Below are 25,823 nucleotides of genomic sequence, written 5' to 3' on the forward strand. Positions count from 1 at the left end.
TTAAACTCAGTATCAATTTAAATACTTAGTCACCAAGTTATGAATGGGTAATTGGCAAACTTTGGAAGATCATATTTCGTCGAGCTTATTCCGACAGCCGGGTACTAATGCATCAGGCATAGTCTGTGGGATGAAAACTTATTCACAGTAGATGTCAGATATATATATATATATATATATATATATATATATATATATATCAATCTACCTACCTATGATGAAACCACTCAAAAAACTTTCATGAGACTGCAATTTTATAGAGTCGCATTACCTTAAAGATATCAAGTTTTTCTCATTTAAACCGATCCTAAATAATGACGATTTGTATACCTGTTACTAATGTATCCTAGGTTAAAACCTTGCTCCATCTACTACAGTTTTGGCAGCCTAGTAGTATCACTAGCTTCCACACTTAGATTGTTATCTTACCCAAGTACCTGATGCTTTCCAACAAAATATATTGCTTACTGCATACATTAGCCTCAAAACGAAACACACTGCACGATCAGTCGGTTAATGATAAATGATTTAAATGGTGAAGCAGTTAAGGAATACAAACGTTTTTTACTCGAATAGGTGTAGCTTAAAACAACTAATAATGCAACGAAAGAGATCAAGCCGACGCTGATTTCTTGTTTGATAAAAAGGTATTTAAGATATGTAAAAAAACATTTTATCTAGAGCATGAGTGTACAATTATCGCCGAGCACGGTCAACTGATCGACTTCGACTACGTTCACGTGTTCTGTGTTTGGTTGACATTTTGACTGGATTTGGACCTTTCGTAAACGCCCAATCCACATGAATTCTTTGACCATTTAGCTCAGAACCATTTAGATGTTCCATAGCAGTAAAAGCTTCCTTGAAATTTTCATATTCTACTAATGCATATCCCTGCAATTTATTAGTAAATAAGATGGCTGAACGTACTTTTAAATAACCAGTTCGCCGGTCAAGGTTAAGGTGTATATTTTTTATATCGCCATATTCACAGAATTTATCTCGAATATCTTCTTCTGTAGCTTCTTCCTGTACATTCCTTACAAACAATATCCAACCTTCTACGGCTGGTAAACAATATACATATATATTTATCGTAACAACTTACATCTTTGAGGTCCTGATTTTGACGATCCGTCATCCACTACTAGAGATTCATACCCTTCTTTTGTCGTTCCGACTGAGTCTACAGGGCTTAGAAGCATTAGAATTCATACCAGCTCCGAATCCTCTGCCTTTTCTTTTTTTGGCACTTTCCTTCAATTTCATTAAACCATCTGAAATAAACACATTGAGTCAGATAAATCTAGGCATTTAAAACTGGATGATTGCAAATAATAATGCTACATATGCAACAAGAGTATCTTAACTAGGAATAAAAAATTATTTATTTGGTATTGTTTCAAAGTGAACCCTAGTTTTTCAATGCTACGAGACGGTATTTTTCTGATACTATGGGCCTCGGAAACTAATTTAAGGTTATATGGAAGCTAAAGACTCGGACATGACTGTTATCTTGAAAGTCTCAACAAACCTGTTGCGACTGAGATTAAAGAACTGTCACAAATAGATACATAAATGCGGTTTAATATTTACGAAGGTGTTCAGTAGAAGTCATATGTAAAAGAAAGATTGTGTATAAGGATATAGTAAAGGAAGGAAGATGAATAATGCCACGTTTTGGTTTGACCGCCCCTAACTTCCTTCCAACCATCCTTAACACTAGTCAGCATTGCGCGTCGTGGTAATCGGTGTTCAGGAATACGCAACACGTGGCCCAACCATTTCAGTCGATGAAGATTTACAACCTCGCCAACTGATTTACCATCACTCCCTAATACCTTGCGTTTAACCTCATGATTACTTACTCGATTATCTCAGCGGATGAAAGCAATATTTCTAAGGCATCTGTGATCAAATACTAGTAACTTACGGATATCTTCTACTCTTAACGGCCACGTTTTGCAGCCGTAAATTAGAACAGAACGGACTGCCGCGCAGTATACTCGTCCCTTAATTGCTTTTAAGTCAAACAAAGCCATCATTGACGGACGCCCATAAGCATGCCTATGTTCTAAAATCTGACGAATGGCGAATATGTGGTCGACGCAGCCACGACCGGGTATGAACCAGCTTGGTTTTCTCGTGTTTGCAGTTCACGTGTCTTTGTTAAGCGTCCGGTAGTTATTGAGGCTAGCATTTTAGATGCTATATTAGTTAAACTAATCGCTCTATAGTTATCATAGGATGACTTTGACCTCTTCTTATATATTGGGACAATTAGTGATTGCGACCTGTCAGATTGGATTACGTCCAACTCTCAGAATTTAGCTAGAATACTGGTAAACCTAATCACTAAAACCGGACCACAATGCTTAAAAACTTCTGAAGCCAATCCATCTGGACCAGCTGCTCTTCGTCGTTTCAGATTAGTTATAGCTTTCTGAACTTTAATTAGAGTCGGGGTGCCTACTTCAATGTCCCATTCACGCTGTTTGGGAATGGTGGGTAGTTGTAGAGTAGCTGAAAGCCGGTTGAATTGCTCCCTAAAGTGTTCAGCCCATTATTTTTAACGTCTGGGTTGAAAGCACATTAGAGTGTTATCTTCTTCCAAGATCATCTCACTTACACTTGACTTTTTAACTCCCGTTTTTTTGTCAATCTGAAAAGCCAGAATCCTTAGCCATAGTGACACTTGATGAGGAAGTCAAATGAGAAAGTTTAGAGTTGAGGCAGGAGGAATAATAGGAATTGAAGAGGGAGATTGATTATGAATAGAGTGACCTTGAGTGCTGTTACAGGTGTGAGGGCAGTTATAACTTCCCGGTTGCCCACACCGGCAACTTTACCCGGGGTGTGGTCCCCTAAGAAAAACCACCTGCTTCGGTTTGGGCTACCGGGCAGTATCACAGCCCTCACACATATCGAATGAGATTTGTGTGGCGCATATGTATTTGGTGCCTCCTTGTACCAATATCTATGTGTTAAAATAAATAAATAAAACAAGCGTATCAGGTTCTACTTTGCGTTTGAATAACTGACACACGGATTTTTAAAACCACTCCCAACGTCCATTTGAATTTTACATTAATGATAATTCATTTATTGAGGTTATTTTCGTGTACGGTGGTGCTTTCAATGACCATTCACGTAAATAAACTTTTACCAGAATGAGTTGATTAATTGGATACACTTTAACACTAACCATTATACGATAACTTGTAAAGAATATAAATCATGAGTGTCATCCGAACAAACTGTACTTAGCTAAATCACTACATAAAAATTTTATTACCGGAGGATAAAAATAAGAGTTGACTTTGTGAATATGTAAAAGTCAGCAACAAAATAAACTTGTACGTGCTTTCCAATGCGTTACTTGGTTTAGTCAAAAAAATACTCGATAAACGCCTAATATTCAACGATACTTCAAATTTAAAACATGGAACGTGTAGTCGAATTATTGAACCTCAAACGTATTCTTGTTCATAGTAGATTTGAGGTCCAAGAAAAATATTTCAATTCTTTTTATGAAATCCTCTTTAATTCACTTACGATTCTCTCTTAATATCATCAGTAAAACTTTGATCCGAAACTTAACATACTTAAACGAAACGTGAGAAGTATCGATGAGGATGCAACAAGGGGACAGTACACAACCCTACACATAAGGTTCACACAACAAAACTTGACAAATAATATTCTAGGATTTGAGACAGACGAAAGTAAATATGACTATAACGCACTCTATTCTTAATTCTCACACAGTGAGAATCTAGACTAAGTTCAAATAAGGTTTTCACAATTACATGTATCGCAGAAGTGAAAACCCAATATTTCAGCTTTATTAAAGTAGTAAGGAAATGTGGACCCCACCTAAAGTTATTGATTTTCAAATGTCGACGAATAATCAACAAGATTACGATAATAACCTGGAACATATACCGATCAACAAGAATTAATTAAATAATCGATTGTTTAACAGAATGATTCCAGGTCTAAAACTGTACCTAACGTTTTTCCGACGAAATCTATCCATGCCGAACTAACCAGATCAGCAAGAATGTGTTACAATAACTGAACTTCATCCGATTGGATACCTGAAACCACTCTTCAATAACATAACATCAATATAAGATTGTTGCGTTAACTGAATATTTTCAATACAATATCTATACCATAGGAAAAATTAGGAGACTAATTGCGAATCTTGAAATCCTATATAATACACTAGAAAAGCACATTCTGAAGGTAAATAAATATGAACTGTATAAGCTACATGTACATTCCGGTTGACGTTACTATAATCCTTCAAATCAGTCACTTATGACGACTATTAAAATTTTAAAAACACCGAAAAAGTTCACTTACGATCACCATCTGCGTCTTCTTCGAAGTCATTCTCCCCATGTAAATCTAGCACATCAGCCATCCTAAAGGACAGTAAACACTCCGTATAGTTGATTAGTTGTTTTTGGCGCCGAAAATATTGTACTTCGTCTAAGGTTATGACAGAATTAAAGAAATGTAAATATTATATCTCCCAGCACAAAAAATTTTCGGAAGGAGTCATAATACAGTTTATTCAAGCATTTCTAGGCGATAGACTGGTATACAAAGACGAACGAGCGATTTTATCAGCTAGAGTTTGATAAAGATGTTATGTAAATATATATTTCATCTAACTTCATTTATATTTCAATGACTTTTAAAGTTTTGATGACCTTTCCACCAAAAAACTATGCTCAATGTTCCACACTTCTGTTAATGCACAAAACAATAACATATAAGTAACGGGGAAAGTGAATGTACCTGTTCATTGAATTGTGGTAAGTCGTGCTCTTTGAAGGTCGATAGCTCACAACCTACAATCTCAGCATATGTCAGTTGTAAACGAATCAAGCACTAATTAGGGAGAACACGATTCATCTGGCAAGGTAACATATGATCAAAAATGCACAATCATATAGTTTATAGCGGCTGAATGTGTGAGCCTTTTTAACCGGATTTATTTCACCAAAGTATTTCATATCAAAATCAGGATAATTCGTTCCCTCACAGTCAGCATATCCAAAGAAAGTGTTTAATTCCGTTTCCTACTCAATAATATAGAAGACGGAACTTGTCTCAATCTAGGTTATGGCCTTGATACGACGGGTAAACTGGTTTGACATTGAGGCTAAAGCTGCTTGACATCGAGTACAACTAACGTTAAAAAAGGAGGATAAATGGATGAGTAACATGACTAGAACGCGAAAACAATCATAAAAATACAGATTTACTAGAAAATTTTCATTAGGTTAGAAAAATAGAGTACAAAAGATCACGTTTAAATTATAATTGCTTCGGAAAAGAAAGGAGTATGGCAGTGTATATTATATAAAATGGAAGTTTGTTGTGTGTAGAATAAATTACGGGCAACACTAAATGTTATTTTTACGCTTATCGTCTTAACTTCTTTGTTTCTCTGTTCGCACCACTATTCCACTAGAAAAAGTAAAACATACTTTAGGACTTTAGAATATTTTATTATGGAGTGGTAAGTCTAAAAGTGCTAGCGTCTGACGGCCTGTTAACCGTGGTGGATGTTTGAGTCAGAATTTTTAGTCATTAAAATCATTGCATAAATAACATAAAATTTATGATTCCTTTTTCAGAAGGATGCAAAATATGTATCTCAATTTTCTGATTTTTCTGAAGGCTCTTTATATTCATTACTTCGAAGTCATTCGATTCGTTGAGATTTCCAATATTTATGGATTTGTTGAATTAACACTGTTGGATGCCGGTTCAGTGGTCCAGGAGTTTAGCGTTCGCGCGCCAAACCGATAGGTCCTGCGTTCGAATCTCGCGGGGCGGGATCGTGGATGCGCCTTACTGAGGAGTCCCATACTAGGACGAAACGGTCGTCCAGTGCTACCGGGTTTTTCAATGTATTCTAGCTTTAATTGCCTCATGAATTCAACCAATACATTATCAATATTTATCTTTAGAGGACATGCTGTCTGAAAGTTTCTCTCCGATCATGTGCAGGTGGAACAGATATCATACATCCTATTGTCAGTGACATCCCACTTACATAATGGCCGAAATTATCCTATCTTTAAAACGTTGGTTTGCATCTATAATATTTTATTATCAGATAATTAAATAACCTGGAATATCTGAACGTACATTGTATTTACTGAATTCTATATACACAATATAATTTCGTGGCAAGTTATGTAAATATGAGTCAACTGTGACAGTATATTTCTCTTTCGATCACATAAGTATAATCGCTTCAAACAATACTTTCAAATTGTGCCTACAAAGACTCGAAGTCTGATATCTAATCTTTCGACGGTTTTGACCAATTCAACACATCGTTTTCAGACAAAAAAGCCATAGGTCTCAGTAGTGAATGAAGTTTGGAGCGAAATTATTGAAAATCCATTGCCGGGATAATTCATTTGTTTCGTAAGACGGGTTAAGCATTCGCATTGAGGGAGTTATGTTGTATTTTGAAGATGCCACGAGTATTCGTAATCCGACAATAAATGAACCAGTAACATATTCTATAATTGAATCGTGCGCACCCAGTGAAATCAAGTCAGAAGCGAGGGGGTTCGAAGATGTATTTGAGAGTTTATCAAAATATCGAGAAGTGACTGGCTAGCGGTTGCAGGAAAAGTTGACCACAACGTTCTCAGTCGTCATCTAGTGACAGTGTGTGACCAAGCGCCTTCAGCTAGGTGAGTCCATTGAAACTAATATGATCAGCATCAAATGTCGAAGACTTACAGAGCTATTGATTTTTGGGGGTTTATTTACCTCTACAATTTCAACTAGCTGACAATTATTCACACTCATGCTCAGTTAGCTCGGTATACCACATACATTAGGTTGACATTCGAAAGAATATCTTTTCTGAAATTTCATGCTGAATTCTTTTTTGTGAATAATGAGTAGCTTTACGCTTAACAAGACTACATTCGTAGTTGATTCATGATGGAAAATATTGAAGTTTGATACTATAGGCGGAAACAGACCCATTTCCGTCTGATCCTGTGTGGATTGTCTGAACACTGCATCCCGTTGCATAGACCAGTGTTAATCTAGACTCACTAACCAAGTCGATAACCCGCTGGCATTTAAAAATATAGTTGGCTGATGTCTTTGAGTGAGCATCGACATCAGGATGGAGGTACATCTACAAAAGTCCTAAATAGGAAGAACCAGATGTCCTGAATTTCTTCCTAACCACCACTGATTTCTGCCTAAAACGCGCGTAACACGGCTTATAGTATATTGCCAATTCTTAAATCAGTCATAGGCACAATAGTCCTTCAAAACATCAAATGAATTTGTTTCCTTCCAATGGTTGACAGATTTTTTAAAAACATAGTTTGGTCTTTCAAATATGTGCATTTAAAATAATGCGGGCATTCTAACTGTTTCGGGAGTTTTCTATGGCTTACGGAGTTTTGTCACAGAGGTCATATCTTGTCAAAAGACGTACGAACTTGAGGCACAAAACTACCATGAAGTATTCACGTCCATTCGACCAATGCTGCTTATAACTTTCGTATTTCTTTAGCTTTAAGTGACACCGTTTCAGTCTCCGAAAATATTTTATGAATTTCTTTTCTCCTCCTATACTATTAGCGCATTACACTTATGAAGCTTGAATTTCGAGTTTATACTTTCAGGAGTATGTGCTTTATATAACGTCTTCGGTCTCAAAAACTACGAGCTTGGACTTAAACGTCATTGAAAGTGACAAAATCCAGGATTTTGAAATGATAATCCTAATATGATACCTATCTTTTTCAGGCTCGTCACATCAATCGATCCAGACCAAACATCGTCATCTTCCTTGAGTTTTTACCTTTTCTAAATGTACAAACGTTATTTCCTACAACTTGGCTAAGACTTTGTACGCCAGGCTAAACTTAACACTTATTGCGTCCATAATGAGACACGACAGCCGAGGGAACGATAACATTACTAGCATAATACTTCTTTTCCTCAGATGAACACGTTTGGGGCTATTTTTTGAACCGCATCTACCACTTATCTAGTGGCAACGATCCACTCGGAGGAAAAATGACCATAACACAAAGCAATGCGGCCTAGCTTTATGGAGGTGCAACCAAAAAGCTATCACTGATGAGTATCACCTATAAAATCCAGCACTTGAATCTTTAGATTCGAAACTTGATAGTTGTTCAAAAACAACACACCAACTCCACGCTATCACGAATCGACTAAATAATAAGACTTTCGTAATTGACACATCATTCCCTTCATACTTGCCCTTGACTGTTCCACGGAACTTCATCTAGCTACATACTGCATCCGACCTTACCGTCTGTAGTGCAATGAACCTTCAAAATATGTTATTCTCGACTGTCACAAAGATTCAAACAAGGATAACGCACCGCTATCAATTTACTGACCCACCCAGAGGCCAAAGTAGAATACGAATAGCCACTTAATAGAAAAGATTTTAATATTGATATCCATATGCGGATTGCCAATAAAGCTGACACAACCCAAGATGTATCGTCATGGATGTAACGAAAATAGAATGAAGACGAACATACTTAAACACCCCTAATGCTTAAATAAGCACTTTGAAATGACATTAATACTGTTTAGAAGTTTTAGCACAGAGACTTATTGGTTAAAATGACTTAACCTAGGTGTACAATGGATCTAGGTCTTGATAATTTTTGAAGGAATTATTTAACACTAAAAGAGAAAATCAGTGATGTTCCAGGGCAAATTATTATACTAACTGCTTGAAATATAAGATATCGAGAATCAATCTATTCACCAACTAATACAAACAATGTAATGGATAGTAAGACATTTTCAGTATAAAAGACTGGTTTGTCTTGAATTCCGACTATCAATATTGATTAATGATACTGGAAGGTAAAGGAAATAAATACTACTGTACATATGTATTTGGAAAGTTGATAACAAAGATAAAAATAATTTACATGTTGTAAACCTTATTGCGGAATTAGGATATGGGACGACTTTGTATCAGCGGCCACGATGCATGGAAGTCATTGACATATTCCGGGCGTATCCATGATGCCAGCTCTTTCGAAAGATCTACAAAACTCAACATTAAGAAGGATGCATCACTTACATTGGACGTCAGACTCCCATTGTTGTAATAGTTTTCTCTTTGAATCGATCTTGTCAGTGACAAGAAGAGATACTATAGAACGTACCTCAGGGCGAATGCTGTGAAATGAAATGAACGAAAATACTGAAGTTATATTGCTTCATAATACACTGAAAAACCATTCTCACCATCACAACTTATCAATTGTCACTAAACATTTTAAAATAAAACCTGTTTCACAACAAGTCATCATGTAGCATCTAGTTAATCAAGCATTAGAACGAAGATCAAATTGTTTTTATTGCCCAGACGACGTTAGAACAAGTGACCAAAACAATCTTGGTGTTTATATATATATATATATATATATATATATATATATATATATATATAATCCATAGTTATAAACAAAAGCTAGATACTTTTTTACTACAATAACAAGGGTCAGACTTCAATAAGTAGTATCAAATTATTATTATTTAAAAATAGGTTTATGATTCATCGTAGTTTCAGAAAGAAAGCCAAACTTGGAGAAAATATTAATTTCTGGTTAATACATTAGTGAAGATAGAAACAATATTTAAACTACATTATCAAACTGTTTATACCAATATGAGAATATCACCTCAGTCGGGAGAAAAATATATCCATACAACAACAGAATAAGTCGTACAAACTCTCTAAATTTCAATTAATGTTAATTTATATGAGGTCAACGAAAAAAAGCACCCAAAACTTACATCCCCCATGAAACAGTTACAATTTGTGGTGAAATACTCTTTTTTATTTTTAAAGGGAACCACTTTTTAAATTCAGAGAATATTACACCTTCCAAAAGATAACGAGTAAACCACCGGACACTCCATGTTAATGATTCTTTGAAACCTAGTGATTGAGCCGCAGCAATGCTATTTATAGGAACAAGAACCGTGCTTGGCAGATCCAAAAACTGATTATCAAACAGTGGTGCACTAGACTCGGGAACAACACCCAACCCAATATATATAATAGATTTCGCACCTGTAACAATAATATCGCGTTCAGAATCATAACGCGGAGTGGGAAGGGATACAACAGAGTTTGATGTAATAGATGTATTGGCAGCAGATTTAGTGCCTTCATCATCACCATTTCCGCTATTATTTGATTCGTTAACTGTGCTCTGATTTCCAGACTTATTTTCACTGGTGTCAACATTATCTGTCAATACAAGTTCACTGACAGCATAACTGTGAGGCGCCAAGAATGGGATCCATCCAGGATCGATTGCACAAACAGCTAAAATGTTATATAAATCAATAAATATATACAAAGCCTCTAATTAATACGTTTAAAATAAACTTTTAAATATCTAGTTTTGTAATAAGACGTTAATTGTAAATTTAACAATGAACTCCACAGGTATTTGGCAAAAATACTCTTAATATTATTTACAAGTAAGACGTAATTCAATTAGGAAAAAACAAACAATTGTGGAACTAAATCTTCCGAAAACTACACATATGAACGAAGACTAAGAGTTTAACCGATTCATTGTTTCCTACACTTTCAATTTTTTAAAAATATGTTTATAACTGGATTGAAAAGTATGTCAAGGAAAAAGAGCAAACTAAACATATAATGACATTCGAAATAAAAAGAGTATCATTAAATACTAAATGTTTTCTTACATTATACACAAATTACATAAAATATCACTGAGATCAATTGTAGCAATTACAAATTTGAACCTCAGTCAACTTGTGAACTAGATCTCCAAGTATTTATTTTATAGCCATTTGGCTTAGTGTCACAAACTAAAATTTACTACACATATACGCAGATGCTATGTTCAATTAGGGTTTAGATGATGAAAACTAAAATTTTAGAGACAGAACTCTATTTGTAAGAAGATTCACCGTTACATACTAATTTTATTTAGATAGCTATTTTCCTGAATGATGAAGGTATCAACCACATTGCCCTTAAAGAAATTACAATCACCAACTATTGGTTAGAGAACAATATTCTTTAGGTTCACCATGACACAGTCTGCTGCAACAGGTCCTAATTGACGAGTCCCTTGCAACACCATCTGCCTAAAGAATATGAATTATACCTTGAGAGTGTGACGTCGGGTTAGTTCCCTTTGAAAATGTTTTTAAAAACATACGTCTAGGTTATTTTAATATGGTTGCGCAAATAGTAAATTGTCTACGTTTGGGGAACATTCGTGAAGACAAAAACAAAATCTAGTAACACCATTTTCCTTTCAAAAGAATTAACGTCAGCAATTTATTCGATAAAAGAAATGAATCGAGTGGTATGTCTACTAATCATCTTTCTGACCAATCAACTAATTTCCACTAATCATTCAGTAATTGCTTGGGATGAGGAGCTATTCATATCCACCATAAGGTGAAGAATAGTATTGTTTAGAAAGCTATTGGAAGTAGTAGAATTTCAAGTAGTCTGTAAAGCATTACAAATATACGCGTGTTTTGTTTAATACACCAAGACAAAAAATTAGTACAGGTACCCTCGCAAAAATACTCGTAACAATAACATTTGTTCTATGCGAATTCAAACCAATCATAAAAATCTCTTAATCAAAAGAGGACTACAGGATTTACAGAATAACGCGGATTTTCTGTATTTCAAGGCTTCCCATCAGTTGTAAATTTAAGCCGTTCGTCGCTGATGAGAAGCCTCGAAATATAGTGAATTCATGTTGCTTTGCAAGTCTTTACCTTTACGTTTACTTAAATTTGTCAAGGGATTAGGGTGTATGAAATTCTAACAAAGTTTACAAACAAACCCAATGAGACTTGTCCAACACACACGGAAGACATAGCAACTCAATAAAAAACATTCTTCTTACAACGTAAGAACGGTTTTGAAGTGGTATGTAGTTCCAAATAAGCTACGAAAGGGAAATTTTCACGTGCCAAAGTGGAATTTGAATCAATAAATACGGGTCCTTGTTTGCCAGGAATCTACAAATTATCGTACAAATAAAGTCATGGTAAGCTAATTGAAAGGCATAACACAACTGGTCTAAATACGAAACAAACTGAGACAAAAACAAACCACTAAAAGACAGGGACATTTGAAGAGGACAATTCATATACAAAAAGAAACACAGTTCATTATTACTATTTCAGTTATAATAAATATCGGGATGAATACAGAGAGCAGTAATTTTATGTATAAGTTGATGAATGCATTGTAACTTTGCTACGTAATCCGAATAGATCGTATTTGAAATATTACAGAAAATAAGTGTACGATACTGAATTCGACTGTAAAATATACAATGAGATGTATTGGACTTCACTTACTTCATAGGCATAACGTAGTCTACGACGCTCATTACCCGGTAAACCAGTGACAGAGACATTAAGTTTTTTAGCGATTTGACAAGGTGAACCAACTAGAAACAATTGTCTCAACTGGATCATTTGAAAATCACTGGGTTTAGGTAAGCACAGATCAATCGAAAGACCAAGATCCGGAATAATCACATTCACTAAAGTAATAGTATAAAAGCATAAAAATAGTGCAATGACGTTATTCGTCATTGAACCTGCGAAAGAAAACTTGAGCAGTCATAATTATAAAAAACTGAATAGGTATTTGGTAAAAATAGAAACTTCTTATCTATTTTACAAAATCCAAAAATCCCATTATTATTGCCGTTGGAAAGCAGGATCAGAATATGTAAAACAAAACCTGAGTAATGACCATAAAATTATGAGTTCACAAATTATTTGACCTATTGCGATTTACAGGGTTAAGTAGAGTATTTAGACTGGCAAAATTGTTTAAGTCTCACAACCAGATGTATAAATCTGGACACAATTAAAAGTTCCTTTAACTCGCCATTCATTTCAGCTCAAAACAAATAAATAAACAGATACACAATTTGTAACTTACAAATATCGGTTAGTTGTTTACGAAGTTGCTTAACCTCTTTATATGCATTCCACCGGACACCACATCGATGAACGAGCTGTCTCAATGCACCTTCAGGATCACGTGATACATAGGTCTTCCCACCAACAGATTCAATTATACCAGGTTCTGCAGGAGTCAGTCCACTGAGCTGAGCTGAGTAGCGCTCTAAACAACATATTGTCCCCAGTAGTACTGCAAGGTCTCCCAGATATAAATCTTCTTTCTATAGGAAAAACAACCCTATATATGTTCAGAGCTTCAACAAACTGATATGATCAAATGAAACTTTGGAACTAGTAAAACGAATGCCACTGCAAGCATTTCTCAGGAGTTTGTCAAAGGTTGTTGAAATTATGAACAAATGAGGTTCGTTCGATAAAACACTCTCAATCTCAAATCAATGTAAGTTCAGAAACAACTCTGTTACTTTTGGTCAGGTGATGTACCTAGCCCTTACAGTAAAAATGAATCTTCGTGAATACATGGTAGATAAATCTGTACTTAGCTGTTAAAATGCATTGTCAATTTACGATGAGTTTTGAGTTGCATACTGCTTCAGACCTTTAAGATGTCGGCTTATGGAAAAATATGTATGCTAAGATATCATTTTATGACAAAGCCGCAAGCATACTATTCAGCAGTCAGGGCTGTATTACCGTACAGTTACGTGATGTGTCCCATAAAATTAGAAAAAATAGGCAGGGTAAAAGTATTTTATCAAAGGTGTTTTTAAAGCACTGTTCGAATTTGATGGGACCATGGAGTGAGTCTTGATGAGGTTAGAATTATAATACTAGTTGAAAAGGATAAGTCCACAGATGAGACCATAGCACTTTATTGACCGACGTTGTTGGGACATGTGCTACGTATGTCTAAACACCACTAATCCAGGTGTGCGATGTTGGCTGGCATAGGAGTAGATAGAACAAGTCAGGGATAGATGAATCAAGACATGGAATGAGACTACAGTCTACGGACCAAAAACAGGCTAGTTGGAGGTCGACTGCCCAAACTACAACATCACAGTGTAGATTTTTATCGACACTTTTTAATTATATACGGCGTATCTTAAATGTGAATAGACGTATTGGAAGTCTGTATATTTTCACACATTTGAGGTGCTTGGGATTATTCTGATATCAACAGTTTTACGAATGACTATTATCCAGTGGTTAAACAGAACTTCCAATAAGAATGTAGACGATTAAGAGTCAGGGTTTTTTTTGCAGGAATTTACATTAAAACGTATTAGTATCATAATGAAGCCAAATAGCTGATAAATGGAAGTCCATATGGTAAAAACAAAAATAATAAATTCATTTGTAGTGATGCTTGCTTTTCTGACAAACTGTTGGACAAAATTTGACTGAAAAGTTTTCTCTTGTTCCGAGACAGGTGCGTCTGCAACTTGAGAGAGGAAGAGATTTGGTACAGATAAGGCAGCAACTAGTATCACAGCATATGGCATTAATTGACATTGATTTGCAAATAATAACATTCGTGCAAAGCGTGCAGGAACCGGAACACGTGTCATCCATTTACCAGCGTCCGTAATTGTACGAGATACGCCTAAAAAACAAAAGTATATTGTGATAAATATGCGGCGCGACAGATTACGTAAAAGGTCAGAGTTTTAATTGATTAATGTTTCCATCGAAATTACCTCCAGAAGCATTGACGATCTCTTTTAAGGCACCAAGAGCGATTAGTCGTCTTTCAGCTGCTTCAATCGCTTGTGGCAAAGGAGGAGTTGGTAAAGGAAACAACGTTAATTTTGTATTACCCAGGTAAAGCTAATACAAAAAAGGAAAAAAATCGTAATGATTACTTTTATGCAAACATAAACATCAATAAAGTGATAAAATAGTTGGACTAAAGACGACATGTAATAAAACAGTAAAATAGATCGATACAAATGGGAATAAATATAAATATGAAACTGTGGCCGGTAAATCGAACACACAGTGAATCAAAATATCATAGACGGCAAAAAGATATTAAAATTATCTGTGTAATATCTAATAGTGATTTCCATCAATAGCACGTATTATGTGGTATATTTAGTAAATATTTTAGGTTGCGAGACATTTCTACGTATCAGAATTACTTGAGCATCTTAACTTAATAATGATTATTTCCATAATTTATTTAAAACGAAGAAGGCAATAACTAAAGAAATTCGAATTAGCATCTACAGAAAAAACAACTGAGTTAAAAATATATGGCTTTAAAGAGGTAATTCCTGGAGTTCTAGTGAGAAGCAGTGACCAGTGAAGTTCAACCGTGTCTGTTATGGGATAGTAACTCACTGATGAAAATGGTGGATGTGTCGCTCAATTTCGTGGATTAGTTGAAGTTAGACATTAACACCGTTGGATGCCGGCTCAGTGGTCTAGTGGTTAAGCGCTAGCAAGCGAGACTGATAGGTTCTGGGTCCGAATCCCGCGAGGCGGAATCGTGAGTGCGCACTGCTGAACGGCCGTTCACTGCTTCCAGATTTTCCTTGGTGGTCTAGCTTCAATTGACTCATGATCTCAACTATTGAAATTAAGAATATTTATCAATTACATGTGTAGTTGTTATATCTGGACGAAAAACAAGTAAATTGTAATCGCTATTTATGGACTTTTATTATATATATTCTTATTGAATAACTGTTTAGTAAACAGATTATATATATTTATATTTTTCTTATTATAAGCTTTTATTTGACCTATTGAATGCTATTATACGATTTACTATTTAGTAAGTTATTCCTAATTTATTGGTTACAGTCTCTCATAATTATAGACACTTTTTGACTGATCTTGTATAATTGTTATTTTTAATTTTATAGTAATGATGTGACTTGTTCTGTTTGTATATAAACCAAGTGTGTCTGAAACACATGATTGAAACAGCGGAGGCTGATATTGGTGTTCTGGACTAGACTGGCTAGTTTAGGCGAAAAGTTACTATCTCGGTGGAACAATAAGAACACAAAGTTGATTCTAGACTGCTCTTACTGGTAGCTTTGGTCAGTAAGTCGGTGTTTTCATTGGCGATCGTATCGCGTGATAATTAGCAGGCCATAAGGAGATGACAGTAGTAATTTAATTTGTTTTGACAAGACATTTTTTTAAATTAGTTATTACCTTTAACATTAAAACCACTTCATCGATAGGACGTGAAAGTATGTCAGGAGTAGAGAATTGTTTCATGCTTGAAAAGATTTGTGAACTATAAAGACGATAACAATGCCCCGGCCCAATACGACCAGCTCTTCCTGCACGTTGTTCAGCGGATGCTTGACTAATCCAGATAATTTCAAAACTAGAAGTCCCAGTAGCTGGTTCATAAACTTTGGTTTTCACCTATTCAGAAAGCATTTGTTATTTTATTAAAAATAATTACAATCCATCGAGTTATTATTAGAAATATTTTGGAAAACAGTAAGATATGTGAACTGGTGAATTTTATTTTCACAATAAAGAATATGTTAATAACTGGTGTAAAGAGATTAAATAACTTTTAATTATATAACGAATATATCATTACGAAAGTGCGATATTTTAGTGTGACGCAATCAAATAATAATAATAATAATAATAATAATAATAATAATAATAATAATAAAGTTCATGATAGGAAAATTATCAAAAAAAGAACTGCAGGGAAAGTGTAAACAAGCATAATAGTATAGGGAAGGAGGGAATGTCCGTTTATTCAAAGTGGTCCTAGGTCAGTTAGAATTCAGTAGGCCTGTCGTCACAGATTCAGTTGTACGGAAAATGAGAGGGTAAATCCTAACGAATCGTATTAACAATCAGTTAAGCATTCACATGGCAGATTATTTGTTATTGGATATTTGAAATGTATTAACCATGATCTAAGACAACGAAATGTAGCCGACCTGGTATATGCAAGGAGACGATAAGGATTTTAGTGCTTTAAGAGTGTTAAACATCTGCAATTGTCACTTCTCATAGATCCTACACTTTTAATTAAAGATTATATGACGAGCGGAGAAAATCCATTGGTCGTCTAGTCAACTTTGTTTTCATTTTTGATAAATCGCTTGTTATCTGATGAGTAACTATTGGTCATAAAACATCTTGGTTAAACAATATATATATTCAGGTAATAACTAGTAAATACGTTATCTATATGGTTAGGATTCGATCAGTAACTACGTAAAGACATTATCAGTAATTTTGTCAAATCAATTATTGTCATACAAAACACCAATGTGCTAAGTCATGATATTATGGAGGGTGTAGGTTTGAATTTCGTAGATTAGTCACGGTTTCTGTCATCAAATGTTAGAATGTTCACCAACGAATGTTCTGTCATGATACAATGTGACTGACTGATAACGGTTTATGAAATCAAATTATCGACCCCCGCCTTTCAAATCGACCGATATAAAAGATAACACGACTATCAGTAGATTACGGTCCTAAACAGCGAAACCAGTTACCAATTAACAATACATGTAGAGAGAAAAAACTAATAAACACTATGGAAGAAAAATAACCCAAAACAGCTCACCTTGCCAGTATCTACAACAAATCGAATATTCGGGATTGTGATTGAAGTCTCTGCAACATTCGTAGCAACAACAATGAGACGATGATTTTCAGGTGGTGGCTGAAATACACTTTGTTGGCGTTCCGGTGATAATAATGAATAAAATGGTAAAGCGTAAACTGGTCCCTACAACCATGTAAGTACAAACATAAATAAAAAATACATTTAAGTATACCACTCATAGTTGTTTTAATTAGGTATACGAATGAAATATGAAATTCCACAGATATGAAAAATATAGATTAATAACTATATTTTGAATAAAACTGAAGCAAATATAACTTCGCCTGGAGTCCCTCCGCGGGCTACTGCCGGTCCCAAGCCCGGATAAAGGAGGAGGGTTGGACATGGGGTTAGCGACCCCATCCCGTAGAAAACTAACTCGCTAAAAAAATGCTAACCAGAAAAAATTATTCGAACCTTTTAGACTCTTCCCTGGGAGTCAGGTCTTCATTTAGAAGAACTATGACGCCTCATGGTGAAAGCCGAGTTCCTTCGAAAGTTACGGGGCTGAGGCCCCTTCTGAAAACCAGAACAACCATTTATTTAGGTACATGGAATGCTCGTACAATGTGGGAGACCGGGAGAGCCTTCCGAATTGCTGCAGAAATGAGGAGATACGACATAGAGATGCTTGGGATCAGTGAAACACATTGGACACACGTTGTACAACAAAGACTAACTTCAGGAGAGCTTCTGTTATACTCCGGCCATGAAGAAGAAGATGCCCCACATACACAAGGAATTGCATTGATGCTATCAAAACAAGCACAAAAAGCATTTATAGGATAGGAATCTCATGGACCTAGGATCGTCAAAGCGTCCTTCAAAACAAAGAAAGAGGGCATTTCAATGAACATCATCCAATGCTATGCGCCTACCAACGACCACAATGAAGACGCTAAAGATCAATTCTACAATACGCTGCAGTCAATCGTTGAAAAGTGACCAACAAAGGACTTTACCATTCTGGTGGGAGACCTAAGTGCCAAGGTTGGAATGGACAACACCGGATATGAAGATATCATGGGACGACATGGACTTGGAGAAAGGAACGAGAATAGTGAGAGATTTGAAAACCTATGTAGTCAATGGCGACACTATAATTCCACATAAACGCATAAGCAAAACCACATGGACTTCACCGGATCACATTACACAGAACCGATTCGACCACATCTGCATCAACAAAAAGTTCAGGATGACGATGGAGGATGTGAGAATCAAGAGAGGAGCTGATATAGCACCAGATCATCACTTGCTGGTCGCCAAGATGAAATCGAAACTCAAGAAGCACCGAACAATGAGGCGGACATCACAAAAGTTTAATACGGCTTTTCTTCGGGATACTGACAAACTCAGTGAATTCAAGATAGCCCTCAGCAATAGGTTCCAGGCCTTTCACGATCTACTCAATGGAGAGGGAACTACTATGGAGAGCAACTGGAAGGGGATAAAAGAGGCAATCACTTCAACATGGAGAATACTCTAGAACCTTCTCATGTAAAAACTATAAATATACTAACGTTTTCTCTATTGTGCTTCTTACTTGCATCTTACTTCCATCTAACCTTGTTATTTGGAATATAATCTTTCCTGTCCAACTGTGTTCTGATTTTGGGTTTTGTCGAGTGATTTGGTGTCCAAGAATACTAAGCAATAGGAATAGCTGGGTCATACCGTAAGAAGAGAGATTATAACACCAAGATTGCTGAAAAATGTATCATTCAGCAATTAGGACAAATACAGTAGGCCAACTTAAATCAAACAAAAAAATACTATTAAATCATATTATTAAATTATCCAGTAGAATATTTTACAGTAGACACTTTGATACAACGTGCTTACATGTGATAAACTGATTTTTGTTTAAAGTACTGTACTAAGTCCGGTCAACAATAAGAATGACTTTTAGTTCCAAAATAGAATATATATTATACAGAGTACAAGCAATTCATAATCAAATAAGATTCTGTCAGCATGACGAAGTACCTGTCATGGATTTCTCATTCGTGATAAACACTACAGTCTGATATCTAATTAATTTCTTTGTTCACTTGTATTATCATTTCAATCAATTATACATCAACCTGAACTTACCGGATAAGATTCATTACGAATTTCATTAATTTGCCCGAGTATATCATCATCTTCACCAATCTCTTCAACATCACTATCATTCACCGTCTCATAAGTAACTTTATTCGACTGTTTTTCTTTCGTTGAAATAACTTCTTTAGAATTAATTCGAGTATGACCAATTTCCGTTTCTTCATCAACAGGAATAATATCAAAGCTAAAAGGGGAAATGTGCAGATAATCACAAATTAATATGTTCAATAATAATTAAGTAAATACTAACTTTATAAAAATACATATTACTTAAAAGACTAATGGTAACACAAACAGCTATGGTACAGTTTATCAACCAAAAATCAAGTAGATTATTTAATTGAGATCATGAACCGACAAAAATTAGACCATCGTTGGAAACATGGAAGGACTGGACGGCCGTTTCGCACTAGTTTGAGATCCTTTGGCAATGGTCACCCATGACCCCACAGCCAGAAATCGAACCCAGGATCTTCAGTCTCACTCGCGAACGGTTAACCTCTAGACCACTGAGCTAGTGTCCGATGGTGTACATGTCAAACTTTAGTCAGTCTACGACATTGCGCAACCACCTTCTATTGCCTTCTGTGGGTATTTCAATGAAACTCAACAATTTCCACAACCTTATATTGATAAGTAGATTATTGGCAAAAACTGGAGTAAAAACGACATGTAAAATGACTTGAAAAATAACAATACTTAAGACTTTACACTACATACGAAACTATGCCACTTGGAAATAATAAAATGTCCACTGGTAACCAACCGTATTGTATTGATAAACCAGATGGAATAAAATGTCTTACGGATTTGATAAAAATAAGACCTGTTATTCTACCGAGTGTTATGCCCTGTTAATTCGAAAGTCAACCTTGAAAGTCAAAATTAAACCGCCGGTTAGCAAACTTACGAATAAACTGTAAAGTGAATAGTTCATTTTCGAACAATACTATTAATACAATCATCGGATGATAGTGTAATCCAAATATGCAAAAAATGTAGAGTTTAAAAGTAACTAAAAAAGGTTTACAATGATGACAATGTAGGGGAGACGGAATATGAACCGTAGTAAATATGTAGCATAGAATAGTTGGATCAAAAGTGCAAACAGCTGGAAAGAAACATCTATGTAGGTCTGTAATTATTACCAATCTAGATAAATCGCGTTAATATGATCACATACTTTCAGTCATAATACTTAATAGTTAAATGATTAATTAGAATAACACATTGTGTCATTGAGTAAAAATAAGGAAATTTGCGAAGAAAATTTTCTTTTCGATGAAATCATTTACTTAAACTGTTCATTCGTATTCATAGTTATTATTTGTTTATTGTTCATAGTAGTCAGTCTTTTTGTAAATATTCAGGATTGTATTTTAACTCACTTGTTCAGATCTATGCCTGAGTTAAACTGATCTTTTTCTTCTAAAACGGTACTATCTAATGAATTTGAGGGAGCGGTTGCATTGACAGACTCTTTTAATTTCTTCGTTTCTTTCTGGTGTTTATGAGTTTTATTAGATTTTTCATTTGTTAAATTTACTTTTTGATCATCCATCTTTGGAAAAGCCCTTGTAAGCCAACTGCAAAGTGTATTTGCTTCTTGCTGACCAGTGACAAATACAAGAATTCCACCAAGTGGTGAAGTCTTGTGAATTGATACAACCTGATGAAATAAAAGTTTATGAGTGGCAATGTTAATCAGTAGTTACTGATATGCATAGAAGGTTAATAAAACAAGTCAATTTGATGTATTTTATAGTATGGGAGCTTTTTAAAGAAAAAATATGTGATCTAACAATTATTAAATGTCACCCTTTGCTCATGATACGTCATGGAATACGGCGAATTTATAAAATAATGTCTTGATTAAACATTAGTACGGATTTATTGGAACAGTTAAAAGGTTATGATAAACCAAACGTTTCTATACACTGAAGTACCGACAGTCTTTGTAAAAAGTGCACCTTAATGTTGCTTACAAATTTTGTGTATCCACTTCAGAAATATGCTGCTTTTACCAAAGTAATGGGACGCAGCAAAAAGACGAAGTTTATAAATGATAATTACTATGCCCAATCATTGCTTATTTAGCCTTATTGTGCTACATGTGACTCAATTAAGGTGTTCGGTCTGTCAATCAAAAGGTGGGTAGTTTGAAGTATATTACTTTATTGGTGTAATATATAATTTGAAGATTGTGGGTAAGTATATGTTGTAAGCATTTGACTGTGTTATTTTGTATGATTAGTTGTGCACGAGCAAATTACTTAGTAATCAATGCAGAAGTTATATATATATATATATATATATATATATATATATATATATATATATATATATATATATAGTAATAAACGAATTTGGTAAATTGTCTAATGAGACTATAAAATTCACTGAATGGGGCAACTGAGACATGTTTTACACATATTCAGTTATAGTCAGAAGTGGTATCACGCTGTCGTATCAATCCGTAATACAGGTTATACATAAATGCAATCATTCACCTTTCGAAATGCGGCCTTCAGATAATCTGGATGTGTTACTTTGGCAAAATGACATGCTACAGGATACTGACGTGATTCGATATGAATTATTGGAGGCGGATTGTGTGGAAATAAACGACGATTTTCAGCAAAATCGTCTACTTTTAAAGTTGCAGACATGATAATCAATTTCAGTGGTGACAGTACTTTACCATTTGTTGGTATGTTATCGGTAAACCTTTGACGACGTAATCGTACTACCATTGATATAAGACCAAGAATAACATCAGAGTAAATTGAACGTTCATGAGCCTCATCCACAATTATGACAGAATATTTTGATAGTTCAAAGTCCTTGACAAAGTTTAAAATAGAAAAATGTATTTTAGCAAAAAGAAATAAAGTTGATACAACGTATACAATTCAAAATTATTTTGTTGGTCTTAAGTTTATTGAAATAAACTCGTTATCAAATAAAATATATGAGATTAAAATTGAAAATAAACAAAACTTATGTAGACCCATACTGAAGATTATAAGATAATAATTATGAAAAAAAGACATACTCCTTTCTGTCTGTCGTTTTGTCTACTGCTTTCTAGTTATTTCTTCATAAGTATTTAGTCATTCTTACAACATTATTCTGCTTTTCATATTTATCAAGTGGAAAATTATCTTAACATTTTTCATTGACCATTAGATTATCACATAACCCCTTTTCAATAATATTTGGAATGTACTTTTTTAATAGTTACCTTAAATCTACCTAATTCTGAGCAGAAAAGAGATTTTTTAAAGTAAATTATATGCTAATCCTTAAAAGAATACTGTACAAGAAAACCTCTGCTCATAAAGTCTACTCGATGAAAAAGTTGCAACGAAATCAGCTTACGTCAAACTGTGACCACAGTTTTAAAATGTTTATACATTTAATTTACATAATGTAAGATGTAACTGACACAAAGTACCATTTGAAAAAACAGTAATGCTTTCCTTTCATAATTGATAAAATAATGACATTTCTTTCTTTGAAAATTTATATATCACAATACTATGCAGCATGTTTATCTGTTTTCTTCAATTGACTCGATCTGAAATCACGACAGTAGGTTAATTTTACTTTCACTTACAGAAAGAGACAATGAAAACTAACGCTATCAGTGTTTGAATTATAGATTTGCTAGTAGTTTATTCTGTCGGTGATATGTTTGCGTTAAGGTAAAAAATCTGTGAGTAAAATAATTTTTACAGGTAGATTACATGAATGCAAATCAAATGCTTAAAAAGACAAAGTTGTTCAACCAGCGAAATTTATGTAACAATAACACTGAGAATTACCTGTTTTATTTCTTGTAACAATATCCCGTCTGTCATAAATTTTATCAACGTTTCTTTGGTTACTTCTTTATCATATCGTATATGATAAGAAACTTGTCTGAATGGTATAAGAAAGAAAGAAGTGTTAACTTAAAATTTTCGGATTAAGTCTAGTGAATTACCCTGAAAGATAATTACTGCGATACTCTAATTAACGGTGAAGACATGGACATAAGTTGGATATAAAAATTGCTGACATCATTATGTAGGTAAACAGTTCTTATCGAATATGAACAGCACATGAATAAAAACATACGTGCATCGACTTAAGTAGTCAAGCTGTGTGACGAAATAAAACAAAACAATAAAATCAAGTTATGCATGATCCTTAAGACGGTCGGGATTCACGTTTGTTCATACGAATCGTTCACTAATCAGCTTTATCGTGGCTTTTATTCCTGGATGCGACATGTGCATGCTTTCGAATATTTTCTGTCGCAATGTTTTCGGGATTAAATGATCGTGATCGGCCTGTCGATGTGTCGCATATTACTTTCGTGTTACCGAATTGCACCCCTTCGAGTACTAATAATGCTGTACCATCGGATCTGAGTTTATTTAACTCGATGTCTCTCTCCTGCAACTTTGCCAGACCGTTATAATCAATTCCACTTGCCATAAGTGTGCTTATAGTTGCTCTTGACAGTGCGTCGGCCACATCGTTTTCTTGTCCCTTAACGTATTTTATGTCGGACATGAACTGTGAAATGAACTCTAGCTGTCGGATCTCTCTCGGGGAGTAATTGTCTTGCTTTGCACTTAATGCTTTCGTTAGTGGTTTGTGGTCTGTATAGACGGTAAAATTTATGCCTTCGACCACATGAAGGAAGTGTTTTATTGCTAAGTAAACTGCTAGGAGTTCTCTTCCGAAAGTACTATATCTTGTTTGTGTTGGATTCAGTCTTTTCGAAAAAAATGAGAGCGGTTCCCATATGCCATTTACTAATTGTTGTAAAACGGCCCCTACCATTACATCTGATGCATCGGTCATGATAGCTAATGGTGTCTCACTCGTTCGTCTGTTTAGTGTCGCTTCTTTATTTAGTGCTTTTTTAGCGTGCTCGAATGCTTGAGTCGCGTCTGGTGATAATTGGGATATCCGTGCGTGTCCGCGTAACGCATCTGTTAATGGTTGCAATATTGACTAACAATTCGGGATAAATCGTCTGTAATAATTTCTTAACCCGAGAAATAGGCGTAACTTTTTCCATGAGTCGGGTAGCGGATAATTCCTAATGGCGTCGACTTCTGCTGCTATTGGTGTGATGCCTTGAGAAGTTATGTTGTGACCTAGGAACTGTAAGGACTCTTTTCCTAATTCACACTTCTCAATGTTTATAGAAATGCCATGTTCTCTGAGTCGCATAAATAATTGCTGTAGTTGTTGTATATGCTCATCTTTAGTGGCGCTAGCTACTAATAAATCGTCGATATACGCGTATACCCCAGGTAAACCTATAATGACCTGGTCGATAAACCGCTGAAAGGTTTGTGCTGCGTTAGTCAGTCCAAAAGGCATACGCGGGAATTCATATGGCCCAAATCAAGTTGCTACTGCAGTCTTCGGTATGTCTTGTGGGGCAACAGGGATGTGGTAACATGCTCTGACTAAGTCGATCTTCGAGAAGACAGTATAGCGACTCACGAGCAATTGAGTTTATTCTCATTTAACTCAGTTAAGCCCTTTTGCTAACTTATTTAGCGGACAAATTCATCCATACTATAACAACTTGTTGTACTTTTATTATTATTGTACTTATATGAAATATGTGTGAACGAACATTGTTTACCACCTACGCGTATATTCATTCTGCCAACTTCATTACTAACTGCTTAATCTATTCGTTGACTCATCCATTTCCCTATATATATATATATATATATATATATATATATATATATATATATATATATACATTTACACTTACTACTACTACTGCTACTACAATCGTAGTTCGCCTACACATTCGTTTTGCCTCTCTGCTGTGTGGTCCGAATTATCTGCTAATGAAACTGTAGTAGCTGCTTCTTTTTACATTCTGATTTCAAACACCGTTGAAGATTATACGATAACGGTTCGAGGGTGATTAGTTACCGAAGCACAGCCTCTACAGAACTGGTAATCCCGACGTGAGAACAGGAAGCGAATTTCGACGAAATAATCAAATCCCAAAATCTGACGCACTTCATCTCAATTTGGATTATCATATGAACTA

General features: G+C 35.0%; 2 protein-coding genes across 4 annotated transcripts in view; both read right to left on the reverse strand.

Moving 5' to 3' along the window:
- Nucleotides 1-657: 657 nt before the first annotated feature.
- On the reverse strand, nt 658-4,476 carry RBM8A_1 (RNA-binding protein 8A). 3 transcript variants are annotated; one of them, XM_051219034.1, is made up of 5 exons: nt 4,372-4,476; nt 1,218-1,277; nt 1,109-1,186; nt 931-1,067; nt 658-894 (listed from the first exon to the last, which is right to left on the reverse strand). In XM_051219034.1, the coding sequence occupies exons 1-5, from the start codon at nt 4,430-4,432 to the stop codon at nt 697-699; spliced, it is 534 nt and encodes a 177-aa protein (XP_051069659.1). In that variant the 5' UTR covers nt 4,433-4,476; the 3' UTR covers nt 658-696. The 3 variants fall into 3 exon arrangements, with proteins under 3 accessions (XP_051069659.1, XP_051069661.1, XP_051069660.1); XM_051219035.1 differs by lacking the exon at nt 1,218-1,277; XM_051219033.1 differs by having other exon boundaries at nt 1,109-1,277.
- Nucleotides 4,477-8,936: 4,460 nt separating this feature from the next.
- Nucleotides 8,937-25,823, reverse strand: part of DHX37 (ATP-dependent RNA helicase dhx37) — a gene marked incomplete at its 5' end in the record, with an annotated part of 32,395 nt that continues 15,508 nt past the window's right edge. Inside the window, 14 exons of the mRNA XM_051219036.1 lie at nt 8,937-9,108; nt 9,146-9,243; nt 9,865-10,402; nt 11,985-12,099; nt 12,445-12,632; nt 13,040-13,283; nt 14,397-14,629; nt 14,724-14,853; nt 16,195-16,413; nt 17,591-17,755; nt 19,730-19,925; nt 21,130-21,410; nt 22,252-22,584; nt 23,569-23,665. Coding sequence (XP_051069662.1) covers nt 9,014-9,108; nt 9,146-9,243; nt 9,865-10,402; nt 11,985-12,099; nt 12,445-12,632; nt 13,040-13,283; nt 14,397-14,629; nt 14,724-14,853; nt 16,195-16,413; nt 17,591-17,755; nt 19,730-19,925; nt 21,130-21,410; nt 22,252-22,584; nt 23,569-23,665 — 2,932 coding nt within the window. The 3' untranslated portion in view covers nt 8,937-9,013. The remainder of the gene's footprint in view (nt 9,109-9,145; nt 9,244-9,864; nt 10,403-11,984; nt 12,100-12,444; nt 12,633-13,039; nt 13,284-14,396; nt 14,630-14,723; nt 14,854-16,194; nt 16,414-17,590; nt 17,756-19,729; nt 19,926-21,129; nt 21,411-22,251; nt 22,585-23,568; nt 23,666-25,823) is intronic.

The sequence above is a fragment of the Schistosoma haematobium genome, chromosome 3 (assembly GCF_000699445.3).
Source record: "Schistosoma haematobium chromosome 3, whole genome shotgun sequence".
In the NCBI taxonomy this organism is placed as follows: Eukaryota; Metazoa; Platyhelminthes; class Trematoda; order Strigeidida; family Schistosomatidae; genus Schistosoma; species Schistosoma haematobium.